This window comes from Strix uralensis, chromosome 20, assembly GCF_047716275.1.
Source record: "Strix uralensis isolate ZFMK-TIS-50842 chromosome 20, bStrUra1, whole genome shotgun sequence".
Classification (NCBI taxonomy): Eukaryota; Metazoa; Chordata; class Aves; order Strigiformes; family Strigidae; genus Strix; species Strix uralensis.
The window spans coordinates 13,090,012-13,104,335 of NC_133991.1; the positions used below are offsets into that span (position 1 = coordinate 13,090,012).

The following is a 14,324-nucleotide window of genomic DNA, read 5'->3' on the forward strand; positions in this document are numbered from 1 at the left end:
CCTGAAAGCAGCGTGTGCTGGAGCTCATCCCCTCCCTGCTGTGCTCCTTGTGCTCTCTGGTGCGGGACAGAGGTCGCTGTGATGCACCTTCCTTGCTAAAAGACCTGACTGTTGATTCCATGATAATCAGATCTTACAGTAATGCAGTTTTTACCAATTTCTTCTGCCCTTGCTAGTACTCTTGTCAGGAGTGTTTCTGATCTCTAGCTGTGGACTGGATTGCAGTTTGCCGAGGAAAAGCTGTCCCCAGAAGCTGTGTATAACCAGGTGCTCTTGGAATGGCAGACAAGGGGCATAACTGTACCAAAAAAAAGTGCATCCTTTGTATTGGATGCCACAGCATCCATAAGTAAGGAATGGAATCATATTTTTCTGCCCCAGTATATGGATGAAACCTACTTAATCACAGTGCTTGGATGACAGCGCTTTTTTGTGTGGATGGTACTTATTAATTAGAAAAATCATATGAAGTTACCAAATATTACAGCTTTATATTCTATAGACTGTACTTAGAAACTGAGGCTGAGAAGTGCTTAGCGCTGTACTTGGTAATTCAGGGTTAACTTAGAATGATGTTGCTGTGGAGGTGTAATTTTTATGTATGCTGACAAATTTACAGTACGTAAATAACTTGTATTCATTTGCTTTGCTAAACAGGTAGCGGCAACAGATGCCTGCCAAATATTAGCACTGCATACCCCTTAAAGGTCTGTGCAGCATTAATGCAGTTCTGGGAAGCCTGTGGATCCGTGCAGAGTTTGTCAGTGAATATTGTCCCATAAATATGCTAGCTAGCTTTCAATTGATTTGTTGTATTTTAGGCAGAATGTTTTAGTCATTTCTGTCAGCCAGCTAGTATATTCTTCCCACATCTCAATAGCAATTAATCGCACACACTAACGAAGCGCTCTAAAATTCTTCCTGCCCTAATGGCTCTTCCCAACACCTGCATTCACTAACCAGTAGGAATGCTGTTGGAATTTTCCTGGGAAGAATACAAAGGTGTGTGTGGCTGCGCATGTATGGGATGGTTTATTTCCTTTAAAAAAAAAAAAAAATTTTAGGAGTATTGGAGTTAGAAGTAACCCACTCCGTAGTAGGAATTTTCTTCGCAGCAGTGCCTGGTCTAATATCTATGGGGTTCTTTTTTACTTTGGTTGGGTTTTTAGTTTCTTTTTTCAATAGGCTTGTAGTTCTGTTTTCTTCCAAGTGTGAAAATTGAGACTTCGTTTTCCCCCATCTTACTCTTTCCCTCCCTCTTTGCTTTAAGGAGGAACTGTTTACTTGTTTGGCAACACTTTATTTTGCAGGCTGACTGCAGAGCACTCTACTGCCATTCTTTAACCTCATAGGAATAGTGTCAATTAAGCAGGAAAATATTTTACTTGATTTTGGAAACTGACATTATGGCTTTAAAAAAAAATAATCTTTGAAGCTCATTCCGGAGTCAAAGGAGACTTTAAAATCTGTCTTTAAAGTCCATCTTTACTAGGGCATTTGTACCACAAGGATTTTTCACTCTCCTCTACAGCTGCAAACTTTCCGAATGGGCAGGCTGTTGTGCTTGTGAGTGTGAGCAAACGAGGAAATACAGGAGGAAAATGATCTGCAGAGCTGTTTTTTCCGGGGCTAACCAGAGCAAGAATCGCGCTGCTACCGCCAGCTTCTGGGTTGTTCCAGCTTTTTTTAACCATGCAGTTCGTGCCCTGAGTACGGCACTGTAAAACAAGGGGGAGTTCACTGAACCCCCTTCCCCCCTCCCCCAGACCTTCAAACCTTGGTAGTTGGCCTATTTATCTCTGTAAAATGCTGTGTGCCTGAAGGTCATTTTAATTGTGCTAGATGTCACTGTCAGTTAGATATGGATCGCCTGGGTAAGGAAAAGCAAAATAATCCATAATTTGGCAGTGATTGAGATCAGAAAAATGAAATACTGGAAATGATGTGGTTAATCAAACCCCTGAGCAGCTACAGCTTCAAGTGGTGTCTATATAGAAAAATAAATAAATACAATACAGGTTTGTCCAGGGATTACATCGGAACTAAGGAAAAAAAAAAATCAATTGGATCTCTGCTACAACTGCTGAGTTTTGTAATAGCGATCATTGTCTCGTTGGAAAGCGTTAGGTGGTGCATGTCCTTTCTAACAAGAAGTTTGTCCTTGGTAACCATAAAATAACACGCGCTGTAAGAGCGGTTTCTTGCTGATGGATCTGACAGGACTGTCTGTGCTCTTCTTCCTCCTGTTTCCCTACAGCCATCCCTTCCTGTCCTATATACACTTTCCAGTCAAGCTACACATGAAGCAGTTCATCTCCTTTGCAGAATGTTGGTCTTTGATCCAGTAAGTATGATTTAAAATTATTTCCAATTCTTTTTGTTCTAACGGTTTTTGTTGTCTGCTACTTCAGTGAATATTTATGCAAAGGACTGCTTTAACTGCTTTTCTTCTGCGTTGCTTTTCAGTACTTTTGGGTTTGTAAAAGACCTAAAAGTACCATCTTACAATTGGTCAATTAATTTCCCCCTGGAATGGGGGTTTTGCATTTAAAATCTAGTGGTCTTTTGAAGAAAGCTACGACAGAGTGAGAAAGATGAGGGTGTTCATGAATCATGCTATCTTTTCCTAGCTAGGTGTAGGTAGCAGAACATCAGATACTCTGATGCAGTTCTAATTAGAGACGCGTGGGTGTTCATGGTCTTGCAACACACAAAAAATTCCTTCTGCATCCACACAGTCACATAACAGGATCTTTTTTTCCACTGAGCATCTGTTTTTCTAATAAAAATGTGCTGCTGTGGATTTTGGATTTCATCTCTTGGGCTTACTATAGAAAATTGTCACTAGAAAATCTGATACCTGAATCAATGATCCTAATTATTTCATTCTTACAGAAAACCCCCTATCAGTTCAAATGAAAAATAGACAGATTGCCTGAACTGCAAGGGACGAAGCTTGTAACTGATGAAGTATTCAGAAGGCAATACCTTTTGATTTTATTTTTTAAAACTTAAGATTGCACACTGAACAAAAACATAGAAATGTTAACTCATAACTTCCACAGAAACTTTAATTTTTTTTCCTTTCTGACTCCCTCAGCACTTAAGATACTATCATTCCCAAATCACACTTAAATAAATGTGGTTTTGGTTTCTTTTTAAAGAACCAGGGCAATCCTTTAGAACGGGTGATTTTAGTTTCATCTAAAAAGTATCCAGGGAATTGGGACACTTGGGTTTTACTTCAAGCTTTGCCACTGCTTTTGCTGCGTAACTCTGAGCACGGAACTTTTGTTCTCTGTGTTTGGGGCTTTTTTATAATTCACCTGTAACAACGGATTTCATTACACCTTGAATTTGCAGCAGGACTTCTGTCTGCAAATCTTTAGAAACAGGTGGTGTTCTCCTTTTTTGACGGGGTGATGTTGGACACATAGACACTGCGTACTTGGGTAATGCATAAAAAAAGTCTTAGTAAAGTGAAAAGCGACTTTGTAATTGAAACCGTTGCTCTGGCCCCCTTCTTCCCTGCACTTCCTCCGCCACTTGTTTTCTGAAACCTGATGTGTAAAGTATTTCTCAGAACTCCAGATGCCATATCCTGAATTAGTCTGTAATCAGTGGTGCTTCAGTCTGTGTTTTACTTCAAATCTGTACTTAAGGACACATTAAAATGTTTTGCCGGGTACAGACCTACACAATGCTGTATTTGCTAACATTAAATTCTTTGGCCTTATTTTGATTTATTGTAGCAGTCATAATTTTAAGGTTATCTGGAGAAAGTAATTATTGAAAAATGTATTTCTAAAAATCATATTAGCAGCATTTTCTATTATTAGCTGTGGTACAGAAAGGTCAATGTCATTTTAGCAACGCTGCTTGTTTTTAAGGAAAATCTTCCCCCTAGTGGCAGCGTTTGCAGGTCCAGGATCTGACATGAACTAATCCTTTAACGGGATTAGGGGTTTATAAAACAATTTAGAATTAATTGAGGAGTAAGTATTCTCTAGACTGTTTCAATACCTCTGAAAATATTCTAACTATTTTTTTTCTATTTTCTCTCCTTTAAATGCAATATTTCAGTCCAAAAGAATATCTGCTAAGGATGCCTTAGCTCATCCATATCTTGATGAAGGGCGGTTGCGATACCACACTTGTATGTGTAAATGTTGTTTTTCCACATCTACTGGAAGAGTTTATACTAGTGATTTTGAACCCATCACTAATCCCAAATTTGATGACACTTTTGAAAAGAACCTCAGTTCTGTTCGGCAGGTTAAAGGTGAGTAATGGTTAACCTTTGCCTCTGCATTTGCCCTCCTGCTCCATCCTTTAGTAGTATGTAGTTAGGATGTGCAGTCTGGATGCATACACTAACCCAGGTGGGTTCTTCTTTTGGGTATTTTTAGTAGATACTGGAAATAATTTCACTAAAAGAGTTGCTTGTAAATGTTCTAATGTGATATGACATGGTATGCATTAGTTGACACGCAGAAGTCTATTGGTTTCAGACCATATTAGCGTTCCCTGGTGTTAGTGTTCCCCACACAACTCACTCTTCCGTTGAAGGGCTGCACCAGGGGGAAGGGGAAATCCCTACTGTTGCCTTTTCGGGCTGCGGGGTGTTATCTCGGCAGCTGTCTGGCATCACAAGGTAACCCAAGCGGAGTCGTCTCCTGCGGGAGCTGCGCTGCCGGAGCCGCTCTGGGGCGTGACGTGCTGTCATGGGGAAAGGCAGCCCTGGTGTCTGGGAGAGGAAACTGCTGCTGCAGAGTGACACTAGAGATTTGAAGTCGGATTCCGTCATAGCAAACAAGCTATAAAATAGACTTTGTTTCTTTTGAAATCAGATCCAGTCAGGAAAGCAGTCTGTCTGTGAGAGCAGTACAACGTGAGAAATCGTAGCAGGGATTTAGGTTCTGTTTGGTGGCAGCTTGAATAACTCAAGTGGAAGAGGAGGAGAAGAAATGTGTTACTTCAGCAGTTTCTAACAAACAATTGTGTCATTTGAGACAAAAATACTCCATGATGTTGCCATGATAACGTGACTTATTTCAGATAAATCCTAAACTTGTAATTCTGAAATTTACGTGTATAGTTCATACAAGTTCACGTAACGTTGTTTTCTTTTTATCCTGTTATTTCCATCCCCCTCCTCTCTTTCTGGAGCTGTGCATAGATCTGCTGTCTTCTCTGAAATGTGTTGTTCTAAAGGCTGCCTTTAAAGTTTGCTGACAGCCGTGCAGATTCCAGCCCACTGCCTCTAACGTACCCCCCGGGCGCGTGCAGCTCCGTTCTGGCAGCCGGTGCTGCTGCCTGGGGAGGAGCAGCCCCTTGCCAGGACCTTCCAGGCTCTGTTGTTCTGGGGGTGTGTGCGCATGCATGTGTATGAGAAGATGTTTTGTCTGACAACTGTGCATCAAGTTCCTCTTTCCTTGTGAAAATTTACTTTTTTGTTTCGATCATCCTCAAGTGGCAGTTTTCGAGCTTGGTGGTAGTAACTGAATTCCTGAGTCGAACTGGACGGAGCAGTAGAGCTGTGTTCTTGCTATTTGACCAAGTTCAAGTCGAGAATGTCTTGCTTCTTCAAAAAGTTATACCCTAAAATTGGGATTTAATCTATAACAGGTTATCGTCAGCTCCATATTATAGTGGTGATTAGGGTTTGATTTTCTCTACATTTCAGTGTGCAGATAAGAGTTCTGTGTGAATTTATGCTGTGAGGTATCGCGTCAGATCGGAGTTAGGGAAGTTGGAGTTTGTTCATCCTTACTAAAGTGTATTTTCAGTAAAGGAAGCTGTATGTTCCTCCAGTCTACACTGCATTTACTGAAGCAAAAAGAGTTAATGGTATGGTGTTCTTTGTTTCTCTCCTATGTGCAGAAATAATTCATCAGTTCATTTTGGAACAGCAGAAAGGAAACAGAGTGCCTCTCTGCATCAACCCTCAGTCTGCTGCTTTTAAGAGCTTTATTAGGTAACTGTATGTAATCACATCTGATATTAATTCACATTTATTAGTAGTACAGAATTCACACATCCAAAATGTTTTATGTTTTCAGTTTCTGAGAGTAGGAAAAGCCCATAGATAACTTCGGCAAAAAAACCCCACCCTGTATGGTTCCATTTTAAAAAATATTTTTATGAAATCTTCTAGAATTTAAGTAAAATGTGCAAAAGTTTCAAGCAATATTTTCGTATAAAAGTACAAAAGTTAGACTAAAAGTTAGAATTGAAAGGTTGTCGTGATTGTAGAATTGCACTGTAAAAATATTGAAAGGAATGACTGATGGATGAAAAGTTGTTAAGAAAATAAGTAGATAAAGTGTAGCGAAATATTTGTTGTCGGTGGTGTTGTTGGTCTTGGGGTGTTTTGTTTTGGTCTTGATGGGGATTTTTTTGTTTTCCTTGAAACGCTTGCTCACTGGTCGAGCATTAACTTTCTTGTCTATTAGCTATTGCAAATGAACACTGATTTTCTGTATCGCCTGCATTCTAGTTCCACAGTTGCTCAACCCTCTGAGATGCCGCCATCTCCACTGGTTTGGGAATAAAGTGGAAGATAATATACTACTGAAGATGTAATGTAGCTTTCCACTGGAGTCTGGGATTTGCAATTCTGGAGGTTAATCATGCTTGTACTGTAATTTTACTAATGAAGTTTTAAATTAACAACCACTACTTGTACAATATGAATAATATTTAGAAATGTACTAGACTTTTAATCTTGTAAAGTGGTTGTGCTTTTAGAAGAAAATATTTTACCCAGAGTTGCACGTGTTTTATGAATTCTAGTGCAGCTGTGATGGCTCAGCTCAGAACAAACAGAATTGAACCAAATTTGGGGAGGTTTTTCCTTTTTTTTTTTTTTTTTTTTTTTATTGAAGTGAGATTGTACAAAAAGATAGACATACATTTTGATATTGAGCCATTCCTGAAGATTTTGGGTTTTCTAAAACTAAGGAATACAGAAAACTTGACTGCGACCAATCATGAAGTCACGTCAGATGACAGTGGCCACAGTAAGTGGACACGTCACCTGATGATCAAATCCTATAAATAGCTTCTCACTAGAGCTGTGATGGTGATGTGTGCTGTTCTAAAATCAAATGTTGTGAGTAGAGAGAATGAGTTTGTGACTAGGAGAGACTAAATTTCTGTTTCCTTACCCAGTATAAATATATATATATATTTAATCTATTTTTATTAGAAGTTTTTCTGCTCTTTCTTACATAAAACCCCCCAGCATGCATCTTCTATGTGTGTAAATAATTCCATTTATGGGCTAATTTCAGAGATCCCTGACATCATTGCTGTATAGAGAGAAACTAGCTTGCACATTTTAGGTCTGTGAAATTTTGTGAGAACTTTTTCCTGCACTGGACAGTTGAAAGAAAAAAAAAAAAAAAAAGAAAAGGAAAAAAAAAAAGCACATAGGGAATTATGTTAATTGTGTTCGTGTCTTTAGGCAAAGCTGTGGAAGTCTTGAAATGTCACAGTAGTAAATAACTTTTATTACTTTTTGGCTAATTCTTTTTCTGTTGGAACACTGAATTCTGTGCATATGTATATATGAACACAAATTGAAGGCCTCTACCTCCTGGAGTATACAACTTGGTTTGTTTACCTCCACATGATTTTTTTTTTTTTTTAAGTTCAGTGTGGAGACTTGAAACTTGAATGTCCCTTCCAACTTTTGTATTTAAAACAGGACTAGAAAATTGAAGACTGTTTTTCACCTGTACAAAGAAATACTAAAGGGTGGTCTTAAAATTTGAGCATTGGTCTGGAGAAAAACCGTGGTGTTTGTTATGGACAATTAACTGTTAAAGTTATTGTAAGTTATCTGTATTTAGCAGAGTATTTTCAACAAGAGTGATCTGAGCTGAAATTGGAGACTATTAGTAAGTTATGTTTGGAAGTTTTAACTTCAATGAAGTAATTATTTGCTGTGAAAGAGACAAACATTGAATAACTGAACAAAGATGGTGCAATATCTTTGTTTTTTGTGAGGCTCCTGAGAATTAAACCAACTGAAGCATTTCAATTCACTTGAATGGGAAACGTCTTTAATTAAAAGAGCCCAAGAAGACACTGGTATGAAAGGTAAAATCTCAGAGGTTGGTCAGTTAATGTGGCACACTTGCTGGTCACTTTGTAAAATGTAGATTTGAAGTACAGTGGTGAAAACATTAAATGTGACATTTGAAAAAGAAGTGGTGTTATCTTTATTTCCTGTCTGATCTCCCACCTTTCTTTAAGAATAAGTTGTTACAATCTCGATTAAGTTCTGTCTAAAAGAATACAAGTAAAAAGAGGTTATAACATCTTGGTTTAGGCATGGTTTTGATTTTTAAACCCACATGCATACACGCACACATATACATATATATGCATATATGTGCACATATATATGACTTCTTAAACAAAATATTCATTTACTCTTTAAGCTTGATCCTGGAGAAGGGCAAAACTTGCTGATTAAATCAAAACAAGCAATTGACTTGCACTTTATTGGGAGGTTGAAAGACATCCAGCCAAGGATGGATTTTACTTAGTTTGCAAAGTTCGTGTTGCTTTTTTTTCAGCACAAATGCTTTCGTTGTTTTCTATAGTCCTAACGCAAAGAATCCAATGTGCAGTGGTGTGGCAGAATATGACTGAAAATGTTCATGTTTTAAGGGTATGACCTTTTTAAAGATCAAACAAATTGAACTATACAGTTCAAGCCTCAGGACCTCACCAGAAATAAACTGAAAAGCCGCCTTAGCGTGTGCTCTCGTCCCAGGGCTGGCGCAGATCCTGTTTGTGACTCATGTATATGCCTCTTCTTCAACCTCTTGAAAGTCTCTGTGCTGTTATGAGCTAAATTTTAACATGTTTTGGAACCGGTGATGGTGGTGTCATTATTGCTTCATGGTTGTCTGTTGCCGAGCTAGTTGCCATGAATTCACTGCCGTTTTTACTTGGTCTGCTCGTTAGATTCTCCTTCAGCGTAAGACTGTGGTACAAGGGGGCAGTCTTCTTGTTGGCTCTTCTCATTCTGACACAGTTTTGCCAGGGTACGAGCATTAACGACACGACTGGCAAACACCACTTTGTGCATCAGTGTGTTTTTTGGAGCTCGTTGCTAGAGGTCCATGGGTTAATCTTGTTCATAAACATATAAAGAATAAAATGTCTTTTGGACATTTACCTTTCAGGGTGTCTTCATACAAATGTGGGCATTCAACTGTGCAGAATGAGTAACTGCAATTGGCACAAATGTGTAACTGAAATTGTGTGTGCAAATGTATCGAAAAACCGATTATGGTAATGTTTTCTGTAGCCTCAACTGCATTTTATATGTTTAATGTCAGTCAATTACAATGAAAGTGAGACCTCTTAAGAGCTGTCTTAGACAAAGACAGTTCCATTCCTAAAGCGACCGCACACGTGTATGCGCTCAGAGTGGTCTAAACGTGAGGCCGTCAGGAGAGCTGCTTTCTTTCCCAATGAGGTTAAAATCTGGCTTGTGCTTTTCACAGTTGCATTTGAATCAGTTTTAAACTTTGTTGGTATCAATGTCGAGTTACAGACTGTAATCCTAAATTTTAAGCTCTCTAAATACAGCTTCTGCATCTCCTTCTATTAATTGTGCCTTGACAAGAGTACAGAAGTAGTGAGTGCAAAGAGTGACTTCAGAATTATTCACAAATTGTCAAAGGAACATCCAAGTGTTAGAAGGCCCAATCTCTGTGTGCATCTGGAAGGTGGTGCAAAGGAGCTAAAGGCGATCAGCTGGGGAAAAGCAAGTTGCTAAAATCCATTTCCTGATGTGTGGGGAAATACCGTTGACTGATTCAAATCAATTAATTTACGAAAGCGATGAAGTGCTTTTCTCCTTCAGCCGATTTGTTAGTGGCGTATTTGGGACTTTACTATTTGACCCGCAGGGAGCGTGTGAACGCTCACCAGACCGAACTGATGGTTTTAATATTTACTGGGTAGCAATTTTTCTAATCATCTTTTTTACCCTTTATTTGTTTTAGTAACGGAGTATCGTGAGATCCTTGAACTGTTTGTTCTTTGTAACTTTTTAAAATTCTTCTGTCAGGTCAAACTTGATAGAAAATTCTGTTCACTGTACTTCTGTAATCCTGCTCAGGTATGGTTACTTTAAAACTGTTTGTGACATTGATAAATGGGGGAAACTGGAATCCCAGCAGATAATTGATATATAATCTGCGTGTACACCTTGGACAACTTCTGTGCTCAATAAAGGATGGAATCAGACCCACCGCATCATCTGGTTATGCTCTTGCTGTGCTGACGGTTTAAGCTCTGCAGGTCCCGCGGAAGGTGTGTCGGGACGAGGAAGGAGAGGGGCTTTGCCGCACCCGACCCCCGTTCAGAGGAGACGTCGCTGCCTCACGGCTGTACCGGGGGAGAAGCGGGTCCCGCCTGGCAGACGCGGTGGTGCCGGAGGAAGGTAACGGTCGGCGGGGCTGTTCCGGGGGCTGCTGGGCTGGGCCAAGACGGGGAGGAATTAGTGAAAAACTACGGACAAACGCGGTACCGGGGGCGGCACCGAACCTCCTCGGGCTGCGAGAGGGCAGCTTGGAGCGGGGAACGGCGGCCCCGCCCGCCCTTCCTCCTCCTCCCTCTCCCCCTCCTCCCTCTCCCCCTCCTCCCTCTCCTCCTCGTCCCCCCTCCCCGCCCCGGGCTCTCGCAGCCGCCCTGCCCCGCCCGGAGGCGGGGGCGTGGCCCCGGCGGCAGCGGGCGGGTCCGGGCCCGGTAGCGGGAGTCCCGGAGGCGGCGGGCGGGGCGCGGCGATGGCGGCGGTTCCGCGGTGGCGGGAGCGGCTCTTCGGCCTCTACTTCCTCTCGCACATCCCCGTCACGCTGCTGGTGGATCTGCCCCTGCTGCTGCCCGACGGCCTCCGCCCGCGGGGCGTGAGTGGGGGCTGCGCGGGGCCGGGCGGGGGCTGCGCGGGGCCGGGGGCTGCGCGGGGCCGGGCCGGGCCTGGGGCCGGGCCGGGCTTTTGGAGAAAAGCGGATTTATGCGGAGTCTCCTACTGGTTTTAACGGCTCCTGGGGCGGTTTTTAGCAAATCCAGGGTGTGGAGACATGAGGGGGGAGGAAAGAACGCGGTAGATTTCCTAGAATGAAAGAGTGCTTTAAAATAATTCCATACTTGCTACCCCCACTTCTGTTTTTAGCCAAGTCATTCATTTGGGAGGGAGAATAAATGCGATTTTTTTTATCAGCACGTTTAGCAGCTGTGACTGGTATTTTTTTTGTTTAAATTTGTAACTAACTCAGCTGCCCGCGGGCCGCTCCGTTCCCTGAGGTGCCACAGGCACAGGGGCACTGAGAGGTGGCCCGAGGGGCTCACTGAGGTGCGGGTGACCATTTCCCCCCGGGGCAGTTTTGCAGGAAAGCAAACCGGGGGGGAAGGTGCTGGCGCCCCGACACACGCTGCCGTGAGGCTGCGCCCGCCCCCTCCGTCGCTCTGTCCTGGTTTTTGCTCCTACTCCTGCCAAAAACGTAAAAGGGAATTGCTGCTGCAGGAGGAGGCATACCAGCAACCACATTTATTAGTAAAAATCTCTGGTTTGCCGGGTTTTGACTAAAATTATATAAGACAATATTGAATTCGATTAAAATAACAGTTGGGTAGAAGATAATTTAATCGTTGGGGTGAGCTCAGCCACAACTTCCTGTAAGAGCTTTGCAATTAGTGAATTTGATTTTTGCCATTAGAATTGCCTGTAGAATTACTCCCTTATAGAAACCACTTTTAATTAATAGTTAACCAGCAAATCTCAATACATATCTCTCCGTTCAAAGTCCAACTTTAGCCCATGCTGGAATTTACCTTTCTGTCATGGAGGCTAATTGCAGCTCGCCACGCCAGCACTCACATCGCCCGGCCGCCAGACGAGGGGGGCAGGTTTTGCCCTGTTGCCGTTGACGTCCAGTGCATTCATCTGGTTTGTTCTTTTCTGAAGCTGACAGAGCTGCTAGAGTGGTACACCGCCACCTTTAGAGACCCCCTGATGCTCCAGCCCCCGGCGTGGTTTAAGGCGTTCATGTATTGCGAAGCCGTCCTGCAGCTGCCCTTCTTCCCCGTCGCAGTTTACGCCTTCTTGAAAGGTTGGTGTAAACCAAGCGTAAGGACGTGTCCTGCGCGGCACCTCTGCGTCACACTTGCTTTTCGTACAGCAGAGAAAGTTTATTTATCAGTTCTAGATAATTATCAGGACGAACCACGTGGAATGCTCTGCTGGTTTCATGGCAAGCTCTGCCCGAGAAGGCAGCACAGAGTGAGGCCTGTCGGGAACAAAACCCGGGACTACAGGCCCTTGTCAGCCGTTCGTCCGTAACCAGCATCACCATTTGACATCTGGCCTGCTCCCGCGGTAGATAAAGCTGTGTGTACTCTTTCTGTTACTTCAAAACTCTCATGATCACACCATCGCTCTAAATTTCCATAAAGGTAGATAATTTTCCTGGGTTGCTACTAGTGTTTATGGTTTTTTCTACTGCGTTTAATGGGACGTATGGCTTGTCCTGGCAGAGATACAGCGGTTCATGTTCTGTTAACTTAAAAGCCACTGAATTCTGCTTGTTTCAGGATTCTGAAACACCGTTTCCCTTTTGCTCTGTACAGGTGGCTGCAGATGGATCAGGACTCCTGCAATTATCTACTCCACCCACGCAGCTACGACTCTGTTTGCCATCCTGGCCCATATCCTGTTCCACGATTTCTCACAGTCGGAGCAGCTGGGCCCTCGGACGCAGCGCGAGCGCCTGACTCTGCTGTCTGTCTACGTGCCGTACCTGCTGATCCCGCTCCTCATTCTTGTCACCATGCTCTACCACCCGCATTACAACCACGTGGAGAAAAGGAAAAGGAAGTAGCCCCCTCCGGAAGCCGTACGCACAACGCTCACGCCGGTTTTGATTCGGACCCTGTGCTGACGTAGTCCTTGGACAAACATCTGTCTCGTGGTGTCGCGAGCGCGTCGGGCTCCTGCAGGAAGAGTTTGATCTGGTGTGAGATCACAGCTCCTTCCATCAGAAAAAGCTCTGGCAGAGGCCTGCGCTGGCGCTTCAGGTGGTTTCTGGGCACGCGCAGGCGAAGGGCCCTCGCGGTACATCTGCAACGGGAAAAGGAACTTTCACCACTCGTTTCAGTGTGGATGGAGCGGGGAAGCTACAGCTGGTACTTTTCTTTCAAGTTCCCTTTTTCCAAGATGACCGTTAGGAAACCACTGAAGTAAGAAATTTCTCTTCCAAGAGTGTATTCTGCAAAATCCTCCCTGATCACATACGGATTTGCAAAGCTGTGCTTTTGAAGCATTTCAAATCATATAATTCTTAACCTCCATGCCCTTTCCTTTAAAATTTCACCTTCCTTTGCTCTGCTTTGATTTTAATTGTAAATGTCTGATCAGTGATAAACGTGCCAAAATCTGGATTTATCAATGCTCAGAGTTAACTTTGCAACGAGGTGTACTTCCTAGAGGATTGCGGAGTACTCCAGGAATTGCAAACAAGGGATTGTAAACTTCTCTCTTCCATCAAATCACTTCTAGCATGGAAATAATTAAACGCATTAAACTGCTTTTAATCTTCTTAAGGGAATGACTAAAAGGAATTTAAAATGGCCATGAGATCGTAGATAGTTCACACAGTAAATTAATGCACAAGTTACAGTAAATAAAACCTACTACAGATAGAAATTCTGGGGTGGTTGGTTGGGGTTTTCTTTTTTTTAAGTTCTCAATCTGATCTGCAAAAATCAAACTTGGAGACTTGTGTACGATTACAGGTCCCCAACAAGGTTTGTCAGTCACTGCCTCTGTATTTCAGGACTTCACTGGTGTAAAATTTAAACCTTCCCCAGGCTTTGAAAAGGCTGACATTGCCTATTTGGTTGCCTAAAGACAGACATAAAATGCATCTATTTGCACTTCAACACGGGGCTTGATTTTTAGATCACAGGCATTCAGCTTCTGAATGTCCCATTTGCATTTACAGTGTCTATATAGTCCTGGTGTCTCTGCAGGCTCAGAATGGTTCCTCTCATCAGGTTGCATTGATTATTATTACTAATTATCACTAATAATGCCCATGAAAGAATTCAACTTTGGTATTACTACCTGTAGGGACATACCTCAGGCATAGCTTAAAGTTCTTAATTCTGCCGTACTTCCAGCGTTTTTGTGTGTTGGTAATTGATCTGTTCTGTTAATCATAAATTTCTGGCGTTTTTTTCTAACTCTATAGGAAAAATAATCAGGTCAATACAGATAAAAGTTACTGCTGCTTGTGTGT

The 14,324-nt window shown here is 42.4% G+C and overlaps 2 protein-coding genes across 6 annotated transcripts in view; both read left to right on the top strand.

Moving 5' to 3' along the window:
* Nucleotides 1-8,216, top strand: part of NLK (nemo like kinase) — a 64,332-nt gene extending 56,116 nt beyond the window's left edge. For 3 of the 4 annotated variants that reach the window (XM_074890638.1, XM_074890636.1, XM_074890637.1), the window contains exons 9-12: nucleotides 2,258-2,344; nucleotides 4,084-4,282; nucleotides 5,884-5,977; nucleotides 6,500-8,216. In XM_074890638.1, coding sequence (XP_074746739.1) covers nucleotides 2,258-2,344; nucleotides 4,084-4,282; nucleotides 5,884-5,977; nucleotides 6,500-6,554 — 435 coding nt within the window. In that variant the 3' untranslated portion in view covers nucleotides 6,555-8,216. Of the gene's footprint in view, nucleotides 1-2,257; nucleotides 2,345-4,083; nucleotides 4,283-5,883; nucleotides 5,984-6,499 lie in introns of all 4 variants that reach the window. The other variant, XM_074890639.1, reaches the window with a different exon arrangement.
* Nucleotides 8,217-10,573: 2,357 nt separating this feature from the next.
* Nucleotides 10,574-14,315, top strand: TMEM97 (transmembrane protein 97). 2 transcript variants are annotated; one of them, XM_074890647.1, is made up of 3 exons: nucleotides 10,574-10,934; nucleotides 11,993-12,137; nucleotides 12,655-14,315. In XM_074890647.1, exons 1-3 carry the CDS (start codon nucleotides 10,815-10,817, stop codon nucleotides 12,903-12,905), a joined length of 516 nt encoding a protein of 171 aa, XP_074746748.1. In that variant the 5' UTR covers nucleotides 10,574-10,814; the 3' UTR covers nucleotides 12,906-14,315. The 2 variants fall into 2 exon arrangements, with proteins under 2 accessions (XP_074746748.1, XP_074746747.1); XM_074890646.1 differs by having other exon boundaries at nucleotides 10,773-10,934; nucleotides 11,832-12,137.
* The last annotated feature ends 9 nt before the right edge of the window (nucleotides 14,316-14,324 follow it).

Coding starts and splice junctions, on each gene's coding strand:
- TMEM97 (XM_074890646.1), top strand. CDS start 11,846: ATGCTGGAATTTACCTTTCTGTCATGGAGGCTAATTGCAGCTCGCCAC. Junction 12,138..12,654: donor AGTTTACGCCTTCTTGAAAG/GTTGGTGTAAAC, acceptor TGCTCTGTACAG/GTGGCTGCAGATGGATCAGG.